This window comes from Protopterus annectens, chromosome 1.part0, assembly GCF_019279795.1.
Source record: "Protopterus annectens isolate FY-2018-M chromosome 1.part0, PAN1.0, whole genome shotgun sequence".
NCBI classification, from domain to species: Eukaryota; Metazoa; Chordata; order Ceratodontiformes; family Protopteridae; genus Protopterus; species Protopterus annectens.
In genome coordinates, this window is record NC_056725.1 from 1,536,711,400 (window position 1) to 1,536,734,155 (window position 22,756).

Here is a 22,756-nt window from a genome sequence, read left to right on the forward strand (position 1 = left end):
GTAAAGGAGTTGTTGTCACTGGACATGAATGAGTGGGCAGAAAGTTTTGAGGGGATTGAGGTGGTAGTAAGACGTTTGGGATGGTTGAATCCTATACAGGATTGGTTTTCATAAATGGTGAGAGAATAAAGGGTGATTTAGTAAAGGTAGGGTGTGGAGTAGAGGGGGTGTTTTAGAAGACGTAGTAAGTATTAGAGACATAATGGGGGGAGTGTACTTCTGGTAGGTAGGCAACCTTGGTGTAATAGTAGGTGGAGAGATAGTGGAAGGGGTGGGTTATAAATGAATTCCTGTTGATGACTGGCGATAGTGGAAGGGGTGGGTTACTAAAGGGGTGGATTACTAAAGTTATAACTTACCCATAGGCTGCTTGATTTTAGAGATGGTTAAGTTAAGCAAGGGTGAGCAGGGAGTTTAGCCCCCTGTATTGATCTTGTCAGGGCTTTCATCATGTGAAATTTAGTATGTAGTATCTGTTCTGTGGAGTTACCTCATAACATCAATGTTCACTACAGTCTGGTCTGACTTGATTAAATATTACCTTAGCCTTTGTGTACATAATTCTCTTACTTATTTTGAACAAGCAGCACTTCTAAATTTTACATTATTATTCTTTGCTACTGATAATTCAAAGGATGAGATTATTTTTTAAAATCCGTTGCAGGAAACTCACAATTATCAAGCAGGATATGCCACTCTTTGGAAACACATTCAGCCCTAAGAAAACTCCACCAAGAAAATCAGCTTCTCTCTCTAACTTGCATACGGTAGGTAATATTTTTTCCTGCAGGAAATGATTAGCACCTGACAGTTTTGTAGTAACCTTTGTTAATTCATCTTCTTTTCGATCATTTTTAAATGTTTTAATTGTAGTAAAGTGGAAAAAAAATGCTTCACAGACTTTTGGCACGTTTATTTTTCCCCGTTTTTAAATATTGAATACAAATGACAAAGCTAGAAATAACACAAGGTGCAACTAGCTAGCTCATTCTGTAGAAACGACACATGATGAAAAAAGTGATCTATTTCCTACCCAAGCTGTTCTTCTTTCATCCCATATCAGTTTTGCTACCATATAATTTTTTTTTCACTGGTACTACTTTGACAGTAGCTCAACAGATGACATGCATGCCTAATGATGTAGAAAGTCTGGTGTTTATGGACTTATTCCAAGAAGGAGTTGTTGTTTTTCTTTCAGCTTTTCCCGGTTAGGGGTCGCCACAGTGGAACTCCGGTCCGCTACTGATTGGCAGTCAATTTTTACGGTGCCAGCCCGATGCCCAACCTTCAAGGAAAGCACACCCATTCACCCATGTCTTTCGAACGCCATTCGACCACAGGGAGGACATGCAGACTCTACACAGAAGGCGTGCCAGCCGAGAATCGAATGGGAGAACCTCTTGCTGTGAGGTGACAACCCTACCGCTGCACCACCATGGCTTTTCTATTCCAAGAAGGATTATTTGTTATTAAGAGAGTTTTCTTTTAAATTTGACAGACTTTCATTATTCCAGACTTTCCCAGTGGTACTTGTGTCTCCCTGCCTGGGAGATGCTCTTCACCTTTGTGAACTGTTTTGACACCAGTCCCATCATAGATACTTCTTAAATTGATACATGTGAGCACAGTCTCCTTTCTGGTGCTCAGACTTGAATTCAAAAGGTTGAGTTTGCTTTGAGTATGGTTGCTTGATGCTTTGTTTTATGTCTGTTTGCTTGCTGTATAGAGGGTTGTGTTTTACTGTATAATGCCTACTCTGACATGGAATTGTGGACAAAAGTGAGACAAGTTTTATAAAGTTTTAATGATTGCACTTTTGAGTTACAGCATATTAAAACAAGGTAGGGGTGAGGATAAAGCTTGGTTGCAGGGGGTGTGCCCCTTTGCAGAAGCACTTGCTTTTTGTAGTAGTGATGTGTTTGCATGATGCTGCTTTTCATTCGTGTTCTTAAGTTTGGATGATCTGTGTTCTTGCAGGAATGGTTTTGGGCAGTAGGGGTTGAGCAGGTGTATTTGAGGGCTTGTGGTTTTAAGGTATGATGGGGCAGCTGTACACAGTGCTTGCTGCACAATAAACATTGGTCATAAGTTTTGTCTCTGCTGTTCTTTCTGAAGATTCCTTATAACCGTGGTCAGCAAGTCCTTTACTTTTATAATGCAGTATTGTTTTAGATCTTGTTCTGGAAAAAAAAGATAATTGAAACATTTTCATTTACTGCCATCTGCTAATGTCTTAGCCATAGAAAATCACTGATAAATGTGACTGTGGTAGGTATCGTCCTATAAAGTATTTTCATATTAAGTGTGTATTTTTCATGGGAGGTAAATGGTTATGATGAATATGAGCTGTGCAGATGGTTTAGTCTAACATCAGGCTAGAGACTAAAAGTTCCTAAAGCATATATGCTTAGTAAAAAAAAGTGAGTACCATGGAAGGTGTGCCTCAGAAGGCTGTGACATATGTAGGTGTACATAGGACGAAATGTAACCCTAATAAATAGCTTTCACGTTCTGAAGTAGAAGTAAAAGTTCTTGCATAGTAAAAAAACGTAAGTTATAATGATCCAGAGGTAAAAGAGAAGCAGTCAAACTAAAGAGCGACAAAAAAAACACCTTCCAGTGTTAATGGTCCTGCTAAAATTATAATCTTGAGTGTGAATTCAGGTACTAACAAGGGGTGGGGGGGCTTCCCCATCAACTGTCACACAAACGAATTTAGACTGGAGTACTTTGGCGCTGACAGAGGCTCCACTGCTGATCATAATTTTGTATGTTCCATAAGACTGAAAGAAACTAGCAGAAATGTGTGTGACAGTAGATGCACTACCAGGAGTTTCTCTATGAATTATAACACTGCCTTCTGTTTCACTTGAGTAAGAATTTTGTGTATTCTTCATTACAGAGATCAGTAACAGGTCTCCAGAAGTTTTTGAAGTTTAAAAAGAAAAGGTGCCCCCCTACCTTTTTTCTGGTTGTGACGTTTGAGTTGTATAGGGCTCTGATTTGTGTTATGCAGGCTAGAACTCATTATGACTTATCCTTTGTCTGTTTAGGCTATGCCCAAAAAGATGCACAGAATCCCATGAAGGAGTTAAGAGGTATCTTTTCCTAGGAGATTGTTTGACTTTATCAGTGGTGAGCATTTGCAGCTGTGGACATCCCTTTCTTTTCTTCCAATTTAGATTAACATCATTAAGAACAGTTCCAGAAATCCAGATTGTCATCCTCCATTATCCTTCTCTGAGAGATATTTGAGTTTATGGAACCTGACCAGCATAAGCTGTGAAGATCTCTCTCTCCCAGTTTTGAATTGGCATAATTAAGAAAGCTTCCATCTTGACACTCTCTATTTTCACTACCAAGAAAGTAAGACAAACCATACTGGCAACAGAAAGTAGGCCTGATTTACTCAGACATGACATAAAGTAGCTCTAGAGGTGATAGAAATGGAAGTAAATAAAGAAACTGATAGTATTTGCCACTTTTCTTCCTAATATGCATGCTTGGACCTTGAATAATTAAAGCAAGAAGATCTACATGTCTTCTGCTGTTAACTGTGAAGTCAAATTATTTGTCATATACTTTTAATTCCCACAGAGTTGATATTCATCATTTTGATTACTGCTGCAGTAGCTTTTTCTATATGAGTTGTAGCCTGCCAAACAGCCGGCCATCATCCAAAGCTTCAGGGCACCTTCTATGTGCCCAAACTGTCGAGCAGCTTGAGCTGAGATGACTAAAAGTTAAGTCTGGGAGCTAAGCCTTTCAGAGCTTTACTGCTGCTGGAGTGTGCTCTGAGGCTTTTGAGGTTCAACAGTCGGCTTGTGCTTTCCTTTACTATAGTGGCAGGCCCTTTGCAGAATTACTTTCTTTTTCAGGAGAATTATTTTAAAGCTAGGAGTATTCTGTTTTAACAGAATGTTTCAAGATAGTAATGTACTTTTAAGTTGAGCACTTGTTTTTTCATGTCCGTTTCAAAGTAGTGTAAAGTAACTGAAAAAAAAAAAAAAATTCCTGTGGAGAAGTTTTGTTTCTTTTTCTTTTGTGGGACTGACATAGTGTTTTAAAGTGCGTTTGTGTTTTCTTTTGTCAAAAAAGTAACTTTTGTGGACTAGTAGCATTTACTAGCAATTGCAGCTAGTCTTCCTCAGGAAAAAGGCAACATTTTCAGATTGACCATTGAGCAGACTACTGGTTCCATGGTCATTGCTTCTTCCAGCCACAAAAAGAAAAACAAAAAGCCTTTGCTACCATAGCAGGCTAGCAATTTACCTCAGATGCAGGTGGGTGATTCTGCTGTGGCCATTTATTTTACCTTAGACTGCTCATCTTTTGTCAGATCCCTCAGGTGTAGCACCTGCAGTCATTATGGACCGGAGTTGGTCGCATCTTTAGCAGCTGTTGGTGTCCCCTCAGTGGGCAAGGGGGAGCCACTTATGTCGGTCCTAGGAGAAGGAACAGGGAAGACTTCCATGTTTTGTCAGAATTCTGTGCCCATCCCTGAGGAAGCAGCTGCTGCCATTAGTAACATGGTTGACCCCATTTTTTCCTGTCAAAAAGAAACAGAAAACAAAGCATGTATGTATTCCTCCTCAAATTTCTTTGGATAGTAACAAAACAACTTCTACTTCCAGTGGGAGCACACAGGAGACTTAAACATAATTTAAGGCTTTTGTTCTTTATTATTTTAAGAACTTCGTCAGAAATAAAACAAAGTCCCTCCGACCCAAGTTTAAAACCTGTGCCACTAAATCACATGACTAAAAAAAGCCATTGACCACTTCATTTCTATTTACCAGCTAATATTCTTAAAAACACGGTATAATAAATGTTCTGTTTATATTAATATTTATTATATAGTGTTTTTAAGAATATTAGCAGGTAAATAGAAATGAAGTGGTCATGTCATGTGATTTAGTGGTATGGGTTTTAAATTTAAGTACGAGGGACTTGATTTTATTTCTGTTGAAGTTCTTAAAATAATAAATAACAAAAGTGCTTAAATTACATTTAAGTCTCCCGTGTGCTGCCATTGAAAGTAGAAGTTGTTTTGTTTCTAGTTTTTGTCAGGTTTCTACTCCGCAGTCTATTTGGTTCTTGTTTCACAGTTGCAGAATGGTGAGCATTTTCAGAGAGCTTTCTTCCCGGGATGCTAACCTGGACTTATCTGTACCTTTGGTGCCTGAGGATTTAATTGTTTTTAACCCAAAGACTAACTTTAGAAGTTTTGGAGGTTTGCAGGTTACAGAAGGCATGAAGATCAGGAGTCAGGTGACAAATTTCCCTGGAACATCATTGAAGAATTCCCACAACAATTTTTTGCATTGTGAGAACGTTCGGGTTAATCCTGTAAGATGGAAAGGAGGTGACAAACCTTTATCTGCCTCTAAAACTCAAGGTATGGATACTGATGTTAGCAGTTTGATTAAAACTGCAGTGAACCTGTTTTCCGATACAGGGTTGGTACAAGAGGTTGTTACGGAGTCTGGCTTCAGTAGCAGCATTAATCATTCAGTGAGTTACAGCACATTTAAAATCCACTTTTTGGTTGGAGAAGTTGATCTCTAAGCTAAAGACATGGCAGTATGAGATGTTTTATTTACAAGAGTGTGTTAAAACTGAACATGTGCCTTTTGGGTTAAGGAAGTTTAAATTCCCTAATGGTGTCAAATGTGGAGACAATCTTTATGGGGCGTTAAGTTATTTAATGATACTGGGGTTTCAATAATATAATTATTAGTAAAGGACTATCAGAACAAAGTCCACCATTTAGAGGAAGGCCTTCATGTGTTAGATGGCATTATAAAAAAAAATCTTTTTCCCATCTCAGTACTTTATTGCATGGTATAAGTGCTAAAACCAATAAACTTGTTTTGACCATTATTAATAGGAAGTGGAGGAAAATAGAGGGATTTTGAAGCTCATCAGTCAGGGACAGCATATTGAAAGAAAAAAGAGCAGTCCATAATAAGCTCAACAGGAGACAGGTATGGGGACATCCTTCCGACCACTGTTAATAACAGTAACAGCAGTAATAATCTCCTGAATGAGATAGTTGTATAGGTTCGGGTTTCGACAGTTAACTGTAATAATGAACAATCCCTAGATCTGAAGTAGTTAACTTCATTTTATCTGCAACCTGTGGGTATTCGGATCCATATCGGATCCGAGCCGGCAAATTATTTTCTAGCATGTGCTCCGAGCTCCTTCCCCTACCCATAATGCACCACTATCTCCTGCCTTCCCTCAGATCTCGTTTGCCGTGCCATAGTGAGCATCGTGGTCTCTTTTGCTCCGAGCTCAGGGATAAGTAAGTTGGGATTGTTCCTCCTATTTAGTGTGTCTGTGATCTTTAGTGTATCCTACCTCCCCCATTAGTATAACTCTTTGTTCGTCAGTTCAAAAAAATACAATTATTTTGTCTTGTCAGTTGCAGTTAGGCCCACTTTCCCTCAGAGTGTGTGTGTTGTATTCTTTCTGTAGGGAGTGGCGTTCAGTTTTGGAATATGGCTGATCAGCCTAAATCAGTCTTCAAAAAATGTACAGTGTGGCCACAAGCTCTCACCGGCTGATGGTCACACTCTGCGTAATTTGTTTGGGAGTGCCCCCTTTATCCATCCAGTGTGCTATCTGTGCGGGTTTTAACCCAAGAGCCCTCAGGGATCGAAAGGCCAAAATGGTCGCCAAGGGTCTTCTCCCTGCTTCTATGCTGGATTCTGCTTTGGCCTCGGTCTCTGGTACCCCCACCAAACCTCCCACTCAGACTGGGACTCAAACTCCTGCTTCTTCCGGTGCTGGGGCAGATCAGCAAAAAGAAAAAGACAGAGAAAAGGACAGAGAAAGGCGCAGGGAGGATAAAGGAGGAGGGATAGGCCTCGCAAGAGATCCCTGGACAGGGAGCCTTTCCTTAGCCCTCCTTCTAAGACTTAGAGGCCAGTTTGTCCACGACTCACATCACCTTGTTTATCGCCAGAGCCTCTGGAATCTTCGGATCCGAGGCCTTCCTCACCCTTATTGCGCAGAGCAGCCAGATCCGATTCGGCTGCTTCTTCGCGATTGACTCGGAGCCTATCAGACTTAGACATGGACAGGATGATGCAGAGATTTCTTCAGGCCCAAATACAGATGGGAGTCTTGCCAGGCCCCTCTCCCTCCGGAGGGGGGGACCTCCATGCCCTTCTTCTGCCCCATCTCTCCTTCCCAGATCTGGGTGACTGCTTCGGGGATTTTGGACACAAGACTCTTTGGAGCTGGTAACTCAGCACCGACGGTTCCTCCAACCTTGACTTCGGCTGTTAGATTTCCTTGGATCCGGCTAGTTCAGATCCGGGTGACTCTCAGAGCCGTGGACAGGGAGTCGGACCCGAGGGAACGGATTCTTCTTCTTTGGCTCCGGCTTGTTCAGATCTGAACCGTTCCCTTGGACCTCAGGCTACCCTTGCTTCAGCTCCAATCCCCGCTTCGGACCCGGGGAGGGCTTCTTCCTTGCTGGGTGCCAAGGAGGTACGCTCTCCATCAGCGTTTGAAGTGGTGGAGAGGGTTCTCTCCCAAGGATTGAGACCCAAGCCCATCTCCTCTGATTCCACCCAGACCCCGCTGCATTTGGCGTCGACTCCCTTCATCCTGTCTCAAGGACAGCCCATGCCAGAGGACCCCCAGGTTATTCCCTCTGAGGAACTCCCTGCATCTTACGAGTCCTCTTCAGAGTGTCCCACTGAAGAGGGCAACCATAAGTGCAAGTGCAAAAGGAGTCACTTGGACTCCCCTGAGTCCCTCACTATGGACACAGACTTAGAGGAAGGAGAAGTTTCCCACAGGTCACCTTCCGAAGATGTCTCCTTCAGAGACCTCATGGAGATTCTCCACCAGAGGGGAGGTTGGTCAACCCCAAAACATTCTATGGATGAGTCCGTGTTCCTGGAGGCCTTTGGCATGGGCTCATCTACTTCCTGGGTGTCCCTGCCAGCGGATCCCTTGGTTGACCTTATCACCACGTGGGCGTGGAAGGAGCCTGACACTGTAGAACCTATCCCCGAATGCCCTGACAAGATTCTGTCTCCTCCCACTGACAGACAATTGTGGTCTAAAGGAGCCCCCATTAATGCTATGGTGGTCGCAGCAGCCACCAAGGAGGAACTAGCACAGGAGAGTTCCTCAGTCCACCCTCCGGACAAGGAGTCCAGGTCAGTGGATAGGTTTGGGAAGCGTGTTTATTCGTCAGTGACTTTTTCCATCCGTGCACTGAACTATTTGGCACATGTTATCTGGCTTCAGCGAGACCTTGTTTCAGAATTTGCAGAGTCACCCCCACAGTGCTTAAAGCAGCAGGACAAACAACTGTTCTCCGTGAAAATGTTGACTCTGAAGTCTGTATCGAGCACGTCTGTGCATCTCCTTTCCCATGCTACGGAAGGAGCGGCTAGGGCGGCTGGGACAGGTGTAGCCATGAGGTGTCACGCCTGGCTCAGGTTGTATCAATTTGCGGACTCTTTCAAGGCATCATTTATTAATGTCCCCTATGACGGTTCCTCCCTTTTTGGGAAGACAGTACGTGACACTTTTATCCAGAGCGAAAAAGACGGGAAGACTTTGTCTCCCATCAGGATCCACTTCTCTAACCCTCAGCGGTCCTTTTGCAGGAATCAAAAAGGGCAAAATAAGATGTGGTTCCGGAAATCTAAGTTTTCCCGGGAGTCTCAGGACAACTATTCCCCCAGAGGCAGAAGAGGACAGGATCGACGCCTACCCAGAGGTAGAGGGGGTCTTAGGAATTTCGGGTCTAGAGAACCTTTTTCTGACAGGCCCGCCCAACAACCCTGAGGGGTTGCCCGACTGTCCTACTCTGGAGGCAGTTGGGGGAAGATGGTCATTGCACCAGCGGCATGGGAGTCCATAACTGCAGATCGTTGGGTGCTACAAATAATATCCAGAGGCTACACTATCCCATTTGTTGCCCTGCCAGAGCCTATAAGACACCTTCCAGATGTTCCACCCACTCACAGGGAGGCCGCAGCTTTAGAGGTTTTAAAGCTACTTTAAAAATGAGCCATCGAACCGGTCCCCTTTGGCCAGTCTGGATTAGGCATTTACTCCAGGTCCTTTTTAGTGCCAAAAAAGACTGGGGGCCTCAGGCCCAACTTGGATCTGTCAACCTTAAACCTGTCCATCGCCAAACAAAAGTTCCGGATGGTCACCTTACAGTCCATTCTACCTTATCTCTGAGAGTGCGACTGGATGTGCTCGTTAGACCTCCAGGATGCCTACTACCATATCAAAGTTCACAGAAGCTCCAGGAAGTTTCTTCGCTTCCGGCTGGGAGCCAGTCACTTCCAGTTCAGATCTCTACCCTTTGGTCTCACCACAGCCCCCAGGGTGTTCACCAAGGTAATGGCAGTCGTAGCAGCTCACCTGAGACTTCAGGGAATTCAGGTCCTTCCGTACCTGGATGACTGGCTCTACGCTGCGTCCACCAAGCGTCTTCTGTGTCTGGCCCGAGACTACTTTCTTCTCTTGGCAGATCGATTGGGGATTACAGTCAATGTTCATAAATCCCAATTGCAACCAGTGCAAGTTCTAGACTTCATCGGGGCATGGCTAGACACTTTGCAGCTAAAAGTTTTCTTAACACCAGAAAGGATCTTACCTCTCAGGTGTCATATAGCTCAAATAATGAACCTCAAATTTCCAAAGGCGAGCGATGTTCTCCGGGCTATGGGCTCCATGGTTGCCTGTTTATCTATTCTTCCTTGTGCATGCCTTCATATGCGGGTTCTTTAATGGGCTCTGATGGTCCAATGGTCTTGGCTAGATCTGCCCATGGATTTTCCGATCAGGATCAGTCACACCTGCAGGACGTCCCTCCTTTGGTGGCTAAGTTCACAGGAGGTTGCAGCGGGACGCCTCTTCTTGTCATCTCCAGTCCAAGCCACAGTGACCACAGATGCCTCCTAACTCAAGTAGGGGGACACTGTTTGAGAAGAACAGTCCAAGGCATGTGGTCCCAGACAGAGACCAAGTTGCACATAAATGTTTTAGAGATGAGGGCAGTGCTTTTAGCTTTGAAAGCCTTTCACACGATCCTCCCTCTCAGAATGATTGCAGTTCATTCAGACAACATGTCGGTTGTCTGGTATGTCAACAAACAAGGGGGAACCAGATCCTATCGCCTGTGTTGCGAGGCCATGAGAGTGTGGGAGTGGGCAACTTCCACTGGTCGGTTTCTGATTGCAATGCACATTCCGGGACACTCCAACATTTTAGCGGACATATTGAGTCGGGCTAGTCTGATGCCGTACATGTGGTCTCTGAAGCAGTCAGTAGCGGAGGAGATATTCCATGTATGGGGACAGCCTTGCTGCGATCTCTTCGCATCTCCTTCCAACGCGAAGTGCAGCGAGTTCTTCACTCTGATTCCCTCCCCAAGGGATGCCCCATGTTTGGCCCCCCGGGCTTCTGTATGCTTACCCTCCGTTACCACTCATTCTAAAGTTTCTTCAGAAAGCTTGCTGACTGGGGTGCAAAGTGATCCTTATTGCCCCATTCTGGCCTTGCCAAGTTTGGTTTCCCTTCCTTTGGTCTCATCTTCTAGCTCCTCCGTGGATTCTGGATCCCTGCCCGGATCTAATCTCTCATCCTTTGGGTGCCTGCCCGCCCAACCTGGACAGCCTCAAGCTGACAGCTTGGTTGCTCCAGTTCCATTGATTGCCAGGACTCCTGGTCTTTCATCCCCTGTAAAATCTATACTAGTGGCCTCTCTTAAAGCTTCCACTAGGAAAGTTTATTGCAGTAAATGGAAGCCTTTTTCCATTTGGGCCTCTCACAGGAACTTGGATCCTTTTACAGCCCCTGTTCCGGTGATGTTAGATTTTTTGACTAGTATCTTTCAGCAATGAGCTAGCTTCTCCACGGTGAAAGTACAGTTGGCAGCCATTTCTAATTTTCATGTTGGGGAAGATAACATCACCTTTTTCTTAAAGGCACTTTTCTTTTGCTTCCTCCTGTCAAAGATTTGGTGCCTACTTGGGACCTTACCTTCGTCCTCCAGGCATTGGTGGCTCCCCCCTTTGAACCAGCAGCTTCAGTGGATCTAAAATTTTGTCTTGGAAGACTGCCTTTCTAGTGGCCATTACATCAGCCAGGAGGGTTTCTGAGCTTCAGGCTTTGTCTGTCATGCCTCCTTATTTAGTCTTTCATAAGGATAGGGTATCTCTCTGTACAAATCCTTCATTCTTACCCAAAGTGGCATCTGAATCAAACATAAACCAGTCTATTAATCTACCCGTTTTCTTTCCCAATTTCCAAAACAAGGGTGAATATAAACTTCACTTGTTAGATGTTCATAGACAACTTTGTTTCTATCTTCATAGAACAAAGTCTTTCCGCAAGTCCAACCAATTGTTCATTTCCTTTTCCAAAACCTTTTTTGGGAAAGGCCATTTCCAAGGTTTCCTTAGCTAGATGGATCACTCTTTGCATTTCGTATGTTTACAAAGCAAAAGCAAACAAAGCAAAAGGTTTATCTCCTCCTGGTATAATTAAAGGTCATTCTACTAGGTCCATGGTGACTTCTGCTGCATTTTGGTCTAGGGTTTCTTTGGATGACATTTGCGCAGCAGCAACTTGGGCAAATCCACATACCTTCATTTCTCATTATAAATTAGACCTGATTTCCAGAGGAAGAGCATCCTTTGGCTCTGCGGTGCTCAGGAATATCCTTCCATGAGGGCCTCCCAGGATTTAAGTAGTTGGGGACTCTTGGTTGCAGATAAAATACTACTTCAGATAAAGAAGTTATGTACTCACCATAACGTTCCATCTGAGTAGTTATACTTCATTTTTCTGCAACCTTCCCTCCCTCCATCCCCCTGACCTTACATATCCAGAAGTATGTTGGGTTCTTTGGGCTGAGTTGCTAATGTGTATAGTTGCAGCAAACTCGATCTGAGGGAAGGCAGGAGATGGTGGTGCATTATGGGTAGGGAGAGAAGCTCGGAGCAGATGCTAGAAAATAATTTGCCAGCTTGAATCCAATATGGATCCGAATACCCACAAGTTGCAGAAAAATGAAGTATAACTACTCAGATGGAACGTTATGGTGAGTACATAACTTCTTTTTAATTGCCAAGTCCTTTTATTTTGAATCCGCCAAGAATGGCAAGGACTTCATAATGGCACTGGGAAAGGGAAAGGAAAGAAGAGAAATTAAACAAATTGATATTTTATTGTATTGCATTATGTTGAATTTGAGTGATATAATGACCATTTGTTTATATTGGCAGACTGTGTAGGGATAAATGAAAACCTTTGGAAAGAACACACAAAGTCATTGTTGATTTGAAGCTATACATTGTAAATTGAATTTAAAATATTTGTTACGACATTCATCATTTTGAAAACAACAGAGAGATAACTATTACAAGCACCTTTAACCCCACAATTCATGGCACTTTACAGGTTTTCCATGATGTTTGTGAGGAGGATTTATGAAGAAATTTGGGTTGCAAGGCCAAATTCTATAATTTATCTTATAATGAAAGAGAGTGGTCTTTAAGCAGGTGTCCAGAAGCAAACATATCCATGTAATGAATGTGAGAAAGGTGGAGTGGTGGTCATTATGAATTCTATTGATTACACAACGACCATCAATAAACTCCTTACTAACAAGAGTTGTTATGAGGAGACAGAAGTAAAGAGAATAAGCAAAACGTTTTCTAACACTGACACTATTTTATTTCATTTGCTTTGTCAAGGTGATATTGAACATGATTTATACACCTTTTTGAAAGTTGATCAGCCTAAGATGGCCAGGTTATCCAACAAAGTGGTGAATGACCAGAAAAAGCAGCAGCAAGCCTAGCACGGATAAAATTTGCTTGTATTTTAAGTAATTAAAAGTTAATTTTATGTTTGTTTGATTTTGGGAGATAAAGCTATAATATGTAATGTTTTTGAACAAAATGTGGAGACAAGGGAAACAATTGTGGCTTCAACAGACATTATTTAGGGGCTAAGTTTGGTGTAGTCTGTTTAAATTTGTCTGTGGAAGTTCTGGAGGGTACCAGGACAAAAGCGCTAGTATCTCACTTTATTTAAATTATATTTTTTATTGTTTTTAAGTGCGAGTTTGTTAATAAACCTTTTAAAGGAACTTTCATCCATGTTGGACTTGCTCCGGCTTTTTCTTCTGGTCGTTCACCATTTTGTTGGATTTCTGGTTTGTCTTTTGTGTGTCTGGCTGGTTGTGAAGATGGCCAGGTTGTTTGGAATTCCAAGGGTTCATAAAAATAAGGAAAATCCACCATTCAGACCTATAGTTGCAGCAGAGTTTTATAAGACTGAACCAATTTCAGTCTGTTTGGGCCATTTACTTAATCCAGTAGTACAGGAATCAAGAGTCGTATGTTAGAGATTCTTGGTACCTCTTAGAATTACTAAATGAGGTGGAAGAAAGAGATGACAAAAGTTTTTTTTTTTTTTGTCTCTGTGGATGCGGTTCCATTATACAGCAGCATCCATCAAGAGACCGGGATTGATTTTGTTGGAGAGTATTTAATGAATTTCACTGAATTCTACAATGGCCTTATAAACACTGTGTATGTACTACTCAAATTAGTTTTGGATAACAGTTTTTTTTTTCATTCAAAGGAAAATAATACAATCAAAAACTAGAGTAGCAGTGGGAGCAAGAGTAGCTCCTGTCTTTGCAAATTTAGAAACGGCGTGGTGGGAAGTTTTTTTAAGCTACATAAACTTTTGATAAAGTAATTATAGACAGTTTATTGACTATTTATTTGCTTTTTGGAAAGGCACAGAGGATGAGTTCCACTGGCTTTTCAAACATGCCAGCGAGAGTACTGCCTTTCTGAAGTACACCATAAGTGATATTGGTAAGAAGATTAATTTTTTAGACATTACTATCACTTTGGATGAAGGCAATGGAAAGTTTACGAGTAGAATGTTTAGGAAGGAGACTTTTTATGAACAATTATTTGCACAGGAAAAGTCAACATACTTTCCATATGAAGAAAGGGGTAATCATGGGTCAGTTCATCAGATTAAGTAGACTGACCAGTGATGATCAAACCTTTTTCACAAAGGTTGAATACTTTAAGGACTTTTCCTTAAAAATGCATGGTGGATACCCCAAAAATGAAATCAAATGAGGCAAGTGCTGTCATAAACTCCCCGTTTTTGCATTATGGGGGGGGGGGTTCCCACTTCCCATAACTTTGGATGTGGTTTTGATTTAAGAACATTCTGAAAATTTTGAAAATCATCCTTGGTAATAAAAATTTGGCCAGTATTGTGGAAACCATCCACTATTCACTTACAAAAGGAATAAGAATGTTAAATATATTTTAGAAAAATCTAATACCATAAATTTAGGTACAAGAGGAAATCCTGGCATATACAGATATTACAGGTTCATTAGCAATACATCGAGTATATGGTTGCAAGCTGTTGATAGGACCGTTTTGGCTAAGGTTTGACTGTAATTTCTAAGTGGTAGATTATTTGGCTAACTGTGAAAAGTTTTTGAGTTATTACATTGGGAAAAACATTAGGGAATTGACTAAAATGAGCACACTACAGCTATAAAAAATGATTTAAGTAATTCAGAATATGCCATGAACTATCAGGGTTTTAGAAAATTCCATTTTTTTGTAATTGATGAAGTTGATATGGGCACTTTTTTGTGTAAGTACAACAGACTGTTGGAATTCTGTGAAGCCGAATGGCAAATTAAATTGGATTCTGACAAAAAAAAAAAAAATCAGGATTAAATGACTTTCTTAACATAAAATGTTTTCTAATAGCAGAGACTTTGATATTCAAATTTTGACTTATTTTGTAATTGATCTTTTTACTATATGTTGTTTTGTTACTGTGTTTTTAAGAATATTAGCAGGTAAATAGATATGAAATGGTCACTGACTTTTTTTTAGTCGTGTTTTAGTGGCATGGGTTTTCAATGTAGGTACAAGGGACTTGGTTTTATTTCTGATGAAGTTCTTAAAATAACAAAGAACAAAAGCACTTAAATTATGTTTGTCTCCTGTGTGCTGCCATTGGAAGTAGAAATTGTTTTGTTTCTAGTTTTTGTCAGATTTCTGTGCCACACTGTGTTTGGTTCTTTGGATAGGAGTAGTTTATTGGGTCTGGCTCAGGGTTTAATTCAAACCATTGATCCTTCTTGTAAAGCAATTTCTGGTAAAAGAAAAAGGGATTCTTTTCCTGAACAGATTCAAGATTCTGAATCTGAACAAGAAGGTACAAAGATGATTATATTTTTCCCTCAAATTTCTGATTCAGACTCTGAGGGGAGCTCAGTTATTGATTCTCCTTGTGGGGGGTGTCTCTTTCTCTGAGACTATTGCTAGAATGTGCCAGTGCTTTCAGTGAGAGAACACTGATGGTTCTCAGTCCCTCAGTAAATACTATGAGTTGTTATAGAAGGTTTAACCAGAACCTACATCCGTTCCTCCAATTCTGTTTGCTTTAGAGGATGTGTGTTACTGACTGCAGTTTTCCCAATAGCCAGCCATCTGCCCCTAAAAAGGCAGTTAGGATGTATAAAGTTCCCCAGTCTTTTATATTTTTATACACTATTCCTTAACTTGACCTAGCAGCCCCAGCTTTAGTAGAGCATACTGCAGCTTAGCATGTAGCTAATGCCAACCCTACCTTTTTGATGAGGTTGGGAAAATTATCGATATATATATATATATATATATATATATATATATATATATATATATATATATATATATATTACACACATATAAAAAAGTACATCTGCAACTTTGATGTTCAGAATTTTGAATTGGCAGGCTGTTATGTTTGTTCTGAGCAACTGTAAGGAATTTTTATCTCCAGTTTATTCTTGTGAGGAAAGATTTTCTGTAATTAACTTCTATTGCACAGGTCACTACTCCTTGTTTACAGTGTGTGTATGATTGTTGATACTACTACCAGGGCTATGGACACTGGTACTGTTTTGAGAAGGTTTGCTTGGCCGCATTCAAAGAACCTCCCAGATGTTAAAATGAGATTTAAAATTCACCCTTGGATAAAAATTTAGTATTTGGTTCCTGTGCTACAGAGGTCATTAAAAAGTGTGATGAAAGGGGCAAACTCTTCCAGGGAATCTCTAAGATTTTACATCCATTCTTTTCCAAATGTTCCAAGGAATTTATCTCCTAATCCAATTTTGGCAAAAAACAGAGTAAATGATCTCAAAATTCAGGTAAACAGATGTTTAATAAGAAATGGCAAGGGGGTTCCTAGAAGTCTCAAACCTCCCAAAGCCAAGGATTGTTCAGGAGACCTTGTAACCCCCTCCCTCTCTGGCTCCTTTTTCTGAATCTCCATAGTACTCTGTGGCAACAAATTGATTTTCAGAACCCATTTGTCTGAAACATTCTTCAGGGTTACAGGTGGTAGTGAGAGGAAATTCCTCCTTTCTAGAGGGTCATTCCTTATTCTATAGACTAGACTCTTTTGTTTCCACCTATTCTTTGTCACATATCACATGCTGTCTCAAGGAATGATAGAACATGTTCCTCCTTCAAAAGTGAGGATAGTTTATATTCATGGATGTTTCTAGTACCAAAGAAAGAAAATGCTTGTACACGTATTCTAGATCTTTCTTTCCTAAACCTGTTTGCAGTAATGCTCAATTTCAAAATGATGTCACTTTACAACCTGTTATGTTTTCTTCCTCTTTCTAGTTTCCTGGTAATACTAGACTTAAGAGATGCTTATCTTCACATCCCTGTTCATTCAGACTGCAGATGTTTCTTAAGGTTTTGTGGATCTGAATTACTCAGTTCTCTGCCTTAACCTCTGGACTATCCACTGCACCAGCAGTGCTCACAAAGTGTCAAGCTTCAGTTTTCGTTCACTGTAGGCTACAGGGTATCCGCATTTTTCCATGTTAAGATGACTTGCTTATCTTTGGAGAGTCTTTTTCAAAGTGTCAGGAATTTCTGTCTTGGGTGAGATCCCTTGCACAAGCTGGGATTCCAAGAGAACATTCAAAGGTCTTTCTTGATTGCTTCCTACAGGGTTGTGTTCCGGGGTATCGACTAGACACCTCAGGTCAAAGAGCTTTTCTTCCATAGGAAAAAAATTAGATCTATGTTCATATCTCTTTCTAAGGTTTTCCTCTCAGACTCTGGTCACTGAGAGAGAGTACCTCAGGATTTTGGTTCTTATGGTATCTGTGGTTCTCATGATACCCATGGCAAGACTCCACATGAGAAAGATACAGTGGTATCTGAAATCTTTTTTGTCCCAGTATCAACACCCTTTGTTTTCAGATCACAGTACTGGGGTATGTCAGAAGACAAATATTTTTCTGGAAACAACAGATATCCTTCAATCCCAGTTTCACCTTCTTCATCCCGTCAGTTGCCACAGATACTTTAGATTTTGCTTGGGGGGTAGTTTTCAGGAGGAATAATAGTGCAGGAGATGTGGGACACCAAGAACAGATGTAGACACACAAATATCAAGGAGATGCTTGACCTGATCAAAGCACTCAACTCTCCGAACCATCTTTGGTTCCTGGGATCTCTTCAAGTACAGACAGTACCACAGTCATGGTATATCAACAAGCAAGGGCGAACCAGGTCTAAATCCCTTTGCAGACTAGCCATGTTAGCTTTGGATATAGCTTCACAGCACAATCTGACCTTACAGGCATTTTGCATTCCTATTCAGACAAAATTCTGTGGTAGACAAGCCGAGCAGGAGCAGGGCAGACCCTCCAGAATGGAAACTAGATCAGGATTTTTTCCAAGATTTGATCCATCTGTGGGGAGTTCTCCAAGTAGACCTCTTTGCCTCCTCTCTGAGCAATCAGCTGGCAAGGTTCTATTCCAGGACTCCATACAAGAAGGCCTGAAAAGACAGATGCTTTTTCTTTTTCTTGGACAGGAATGTTCCTGTATGCTTTTCCACCCTTTCCACTAATATCCAGAGTACTTCTGAAGATTCAGAAGGAATTTCCCAAGATTATTGTAGTGACTTCCTTCTGGCACAGGCAGCTATGGCTCTCTCTTCTTTTGGAAATGGCCACAGGCATGTAACACAAGCTTCCTCACAGACTGGATTTACTAACAGAAGAACAGGGATGTTTGATACACCCCAACTTCAATCATATTAAATTGACTGCCTGGACGAGGGGGTCTTAGTTCCTTTTAGGCACCTGTTTAGTGAGGACATGCAGCAAAGTACTAATGGAGGCAAGAAAACATGCTACTAGAAAATCGTATATTAGCAAATGGAATAGGTTTTCTAGTTAGTGCCAGCAACATAATCAACACCCATTCAGGGCTGGCTGATCTGTGGTTTTACAATATTTGTTTGAGTTACTATAGTCTGGCATTCCGTATTCTGTTATCAAGGTTCATTTATTGGCCATGTCAGCATGTTTACCCTTGGTTCTTCCTCTTCCTGTGCAGTCTCATGTCAAAATATTTTTGTAAGGGGTTTTGCATAAGAAGCCTCCAAGAAAACTGGTGACCCTTCCTCGGGAAATTCATTTATGTGCTAGAGGAGCTAACACTTGCTCCATCTGGATCAGCTACTCTGGCTTACTTGAGGTTGTTGACATCGAAAACAGTGTTACAGATTGCTCTGACTTCTGCAAGAAAGGTATCTGAACTCTCTATCTCCCCATTTTTTTCCTGTACCTAAAAATGAGACGGAAAGGGTACTCCATACCTTGGATGTCTACAGACAACTCAAGTTCTGTATTGACAGAACTAAATATTTCTGATGTCTGGATCAGTTGTTCGTTTCTTGTGAAGTTAAGAAGAAGGGACAGCTTGTGCCAAAATAAACTATTTACAAATGGTCGTCTAAGGCTATTACCTTTTGTTATACTTGTCATAACAAAACTATTCCGGGCAGGTTCAAAGTCTACTCTTCAGGGCATTGACTTCATCTATGGCTTTTTGAAAAATGGTGGATTCTAGAAGTGTTCTAGAAGCTGCTGCTTGTTCCTCCATACTTACATTTACAAAGCCGTATAAGCCTGATACTTCTCTAGGTCCACATCAAGCTTTTCTAGCACCACTCTCCATGGGCTTCTGGACTCCTCCATCCACCTCCCAAATGCAGTTAGCTAATTAATCTACCCCTAAAGCTAAGTCTGCTGCAGCAGTGATCAATATGATGAACATAGCACAGTTGTACAAGTTGAACTTACCATAACAGTGCAAGTTCAAATGATCACTGCTGCAGTAGCTACTCCATCCCCTTGTATTTTGGTGTGTTTTTATGCCTGGGTGTGGACAGTTATTTTTGTTGCTCCTAGCATTGTCCTTTCAGGGCATAGCCTCACTCTGGCAGAAAAGCTCTGAAGGGCTTCACATCCAAACTTATCTTTTCGTCAGATCTACTTGAGCTGCTTGACAGTTTGAGTGCATGGAAGGTAACCTGAAGCTTTGGAAACTGGACAGGTGTTACATCCACTGCTGGATATCACCTATATAGCCAAAGCTACTGCAGTAGTGATCAAACATCTACTGTTGTATTAAGTTCAACTTACACAACCATAGTTGATTAGATTGTAGAGATCCTGCATGGACTGCTGGAGAAACATATTAAATCTGATTTACAAGTATCCTTTTACCTAAAAAATGAAAGCTTAAATTATCTTCCATCAGTGTGTCACCTCAGCAGACTATACAACTTTCACTTTCCACAAACAACTGAAGACAGCTCAGCTGAAATGTGCGATAGAAATTTTCTCGGTGTGATATCCAGTAGAATTGTACTGCATGTATCCCCATTTTGCACAGGCTTCATACTGGACACATTAGCATTAAATGCTGTAGTGCAAGTCTAAGACCATCTTCAGATGAGAGCACAAGAAAATATTCCCTCGAGAGTGGGGAAAAGTTTTTTAATTGTGTAGTGTTTTGTAGTTGTAAAACTGCAGGACACTTAGAGGGCTGTTTTTAAAAGTCCATCTTGAACAGGTTTTTCAAGATGAACAGGTTCACAGTCCTCACTATTCTTGCCCTCTTATATCTTATTCCTCCCCCATCTTGGATATTGTTATTGAAGCTAGTGGATGTACATCTACACTTGCCCAAGACTCCATTACATAAGGGGGGGGGGGGGGGGGTAGGCATCTACTATAATCTCTTAGTTATTTTTTGGCATGCTTTGACTCGGACTTCTACAAAATATGTGGTTCTAATGTATGCTTTTCTTAGGGGCAAGATAGATTTGTGTATACAGTTTATATGCAGACATTTGCTTCTTGGTGGCAGACTTTTTCAAGCACCTTTTGTTTGACCGTGGGATCATAAATTTAGATTCCTTTACTAGATTAAGAATTTCTCTAAACTTTAAAAGATGTCTGTCTTTAATTTAATTTTAGAGACTCCTGATCTGAACACTGCTTTACACAATCTTCCTACCACATGACAGATGCAGATACATTTACTGTTTTATGGATATTTTCAGTCATGTTACAGATGTCAGCAAGTGACTGTTTCAGGGCTCTGAATTTCTTAGCTTCTTGCATCATTATGTCATCAGAGGAAAGGCTACATATGAGAAAGTCTTTGTGGGCTCTCAAACCAGTTTCCTCTGTATCTCCTGCTAGTTCCTTTAGCCATTCTTTCAAGTCTGCAGTGGGGTGTCTATTGTATAAGCCTCAACAAAGGTTATTAGTTTGTTACCACTGGTTCTGTTTCACATTTTAACAACTGATGCCATCAGTTTTGCAGACTTCCAAACTTGGACAGTTAAATGCTAAACAGGCTCAAATGTGTACAGTTTGGTTAGTTATGAAAGCTTATCAAAATCTACTTTTACCTGGGACACTTCAGTGATGCTTTGCTGCAACAAATGACAGAGAACCTACTGTTACCAGCTATGCAGCCTAGTCATAAAAGTATGGCTACCCAAACCATATATGTTCCTATCCAGGATAACAGGTTTGTGCAGCTCTCTCTCCCAAATGTTGCAGATAGGTTAGAATCATTTCTGGGACAAAATGTGTGCACATCTTTGCTTCTCGGAAGAAGGTCCTGCTGCCAAAGTTCTGCCCAAAGCTACCACATCAACAAGCTTAGATGGTAGATGTTTTTCTTTCATTTTTTTTTAATGCAGTGGGATTGAGGCGTTATGAATGTCTTTACTTCTGTTCTATTGATTCAGAGGATGATTCTAAAAGCCTTCCAGGATGGTGCACAGCTCCGTCTCTGATGGCCTCCAGCTGACAAGTAAAACCTGTATGTCACTCCTGCAGATGATCATCTGCTCACTTTTGAGAATTCAAATTTTGCACGCCCTTCTTAGCAGAACATTAATCCCTAAACTTGACAGGACTATCAACTTAATTATTTAACAGTATGTTTTGTATCCTTCACCTGTAGGGCTAAGATTGGCAGTTACTTTGCCTGACTCATACAACTTTTCTGGGGCACCTTAGCCATTCCCCTTTATCTACAGTGTGCAGCACTTGAAAACCCTTCTCCAGATCTCTTCAGCCATGCAGAAGTAAGCAGCTCTGGAAAACATGTTTGTCTTATGTTCTCCTGGATGTTTTTATTTTTGGTTAAAGATTGTGTCTTCTAAATCTTCACTAAGTCAGTCTGTTCCCTTTCATGTTTTGAACTTTTCCCCTTCTTTTCAGAATAAATGTTTGCTTAGTCTCCCCATCCCCCACCCCTGTTACTTTTGGCACCATTTCAGTGTTTTTTTCCTTTGTAGATGCTAGCTGGAGCTTTAGTTTGCAATCAAAATTATTCCAGAATGAAAGTTTATAGAGAAGTTACTTGGAATCTCTGTTGCTGTGTTTCTCTACATTTTAGTATTTCCTTATCTACTGTAGATTTTTTTGTACTGTTAGAAATATCTACAGTTCTTCATATCTTAATGCATTGATGAGAGAATGAGATGATCTTACTTTTTATTAGTAATACCCTTTTCTTTCCTGTACAGAGCTACACATTTTGGCTATGTGAAACCTCAAACATTTTTTTTTTATTCTTGAAAAGGGTGTCCTTTTCCCACTTGATTAATGTTTTTGTAAAGGTTATGTTTTAATTCTGGGATTTGTTGTTCTTTGCATGTTATAAATCCTCCTCCTTCTCATAAATAGTGCTGTATGATGAGAATTTAAGGACCCACAGATACCTGTCTGGTGTGTGTGTGTGTGTGTGTGTGTGTGTGTGTGTGTATATATATATATATATATATATATATATATATATATATATATATATATATATATATATATATATATATAGTAGTCAAGTATTTAATGCTTCCTTGCCATTGTATTGGTGTCTCTGATACTCATACATGTAAGAGGTTTTATTTTAACCCTCCAGTTCTTTTACATTTGTGGGTTGATTGGGATTCCTCATCTCTAGCAATGAGATTGACATTCCTGTCACCTGCAGGGCTTTCGTCATCTTTCTTCTGTCAACTCCAGAGTTGCAGTGGTGTAAGACTTCATCTTAAGTACCTTATTTACCCTCATGACTTAAGCATAGTAAGGTGTTTGTGTTTAGAGTCCACTAGTATTTCTGTTCAAAGGCAGCTGAGATGCCTTCTAGACTCTCATCATGTGGGATGTGCTCCAGTGTGGGGGTATTTAGCAATGGATAAGATGTAGTTTCATTTAAGAGAATGTGTTCCTTTCTGCCAAAATGCTTGTAGTCACCATATTAACAATATTAATGGCAGATGCTGGTCTGTTGCAGTGACCCTTGATGTGGCTTTA

General features: G+C 40.9%; 1 protein-coding gene across 2 annotated transcripts in view; it reads left to right on the forward strand.

Moving 5' to 3' along the window:
- CBY1 (chibby family member 1, beta catenin antagonist) overlaps positions 1-22,756 on the forward strand; it is a 380,731-nt gene that overhangs the window by 47,630 nt on the left and 310,345 nt on the right. For both annotated transcript variants that reach the window (XM_044067987.1, XM_044067995.1), the window contains exon 2: positions 665-767. In XM_044067987.1, coding sequence (XP_043923922.1) covers positions 665-767 — 103 coding nt within the window. The remainder of the gene's footprint in view (positions 1-664; positions 768-22,756) is intronic.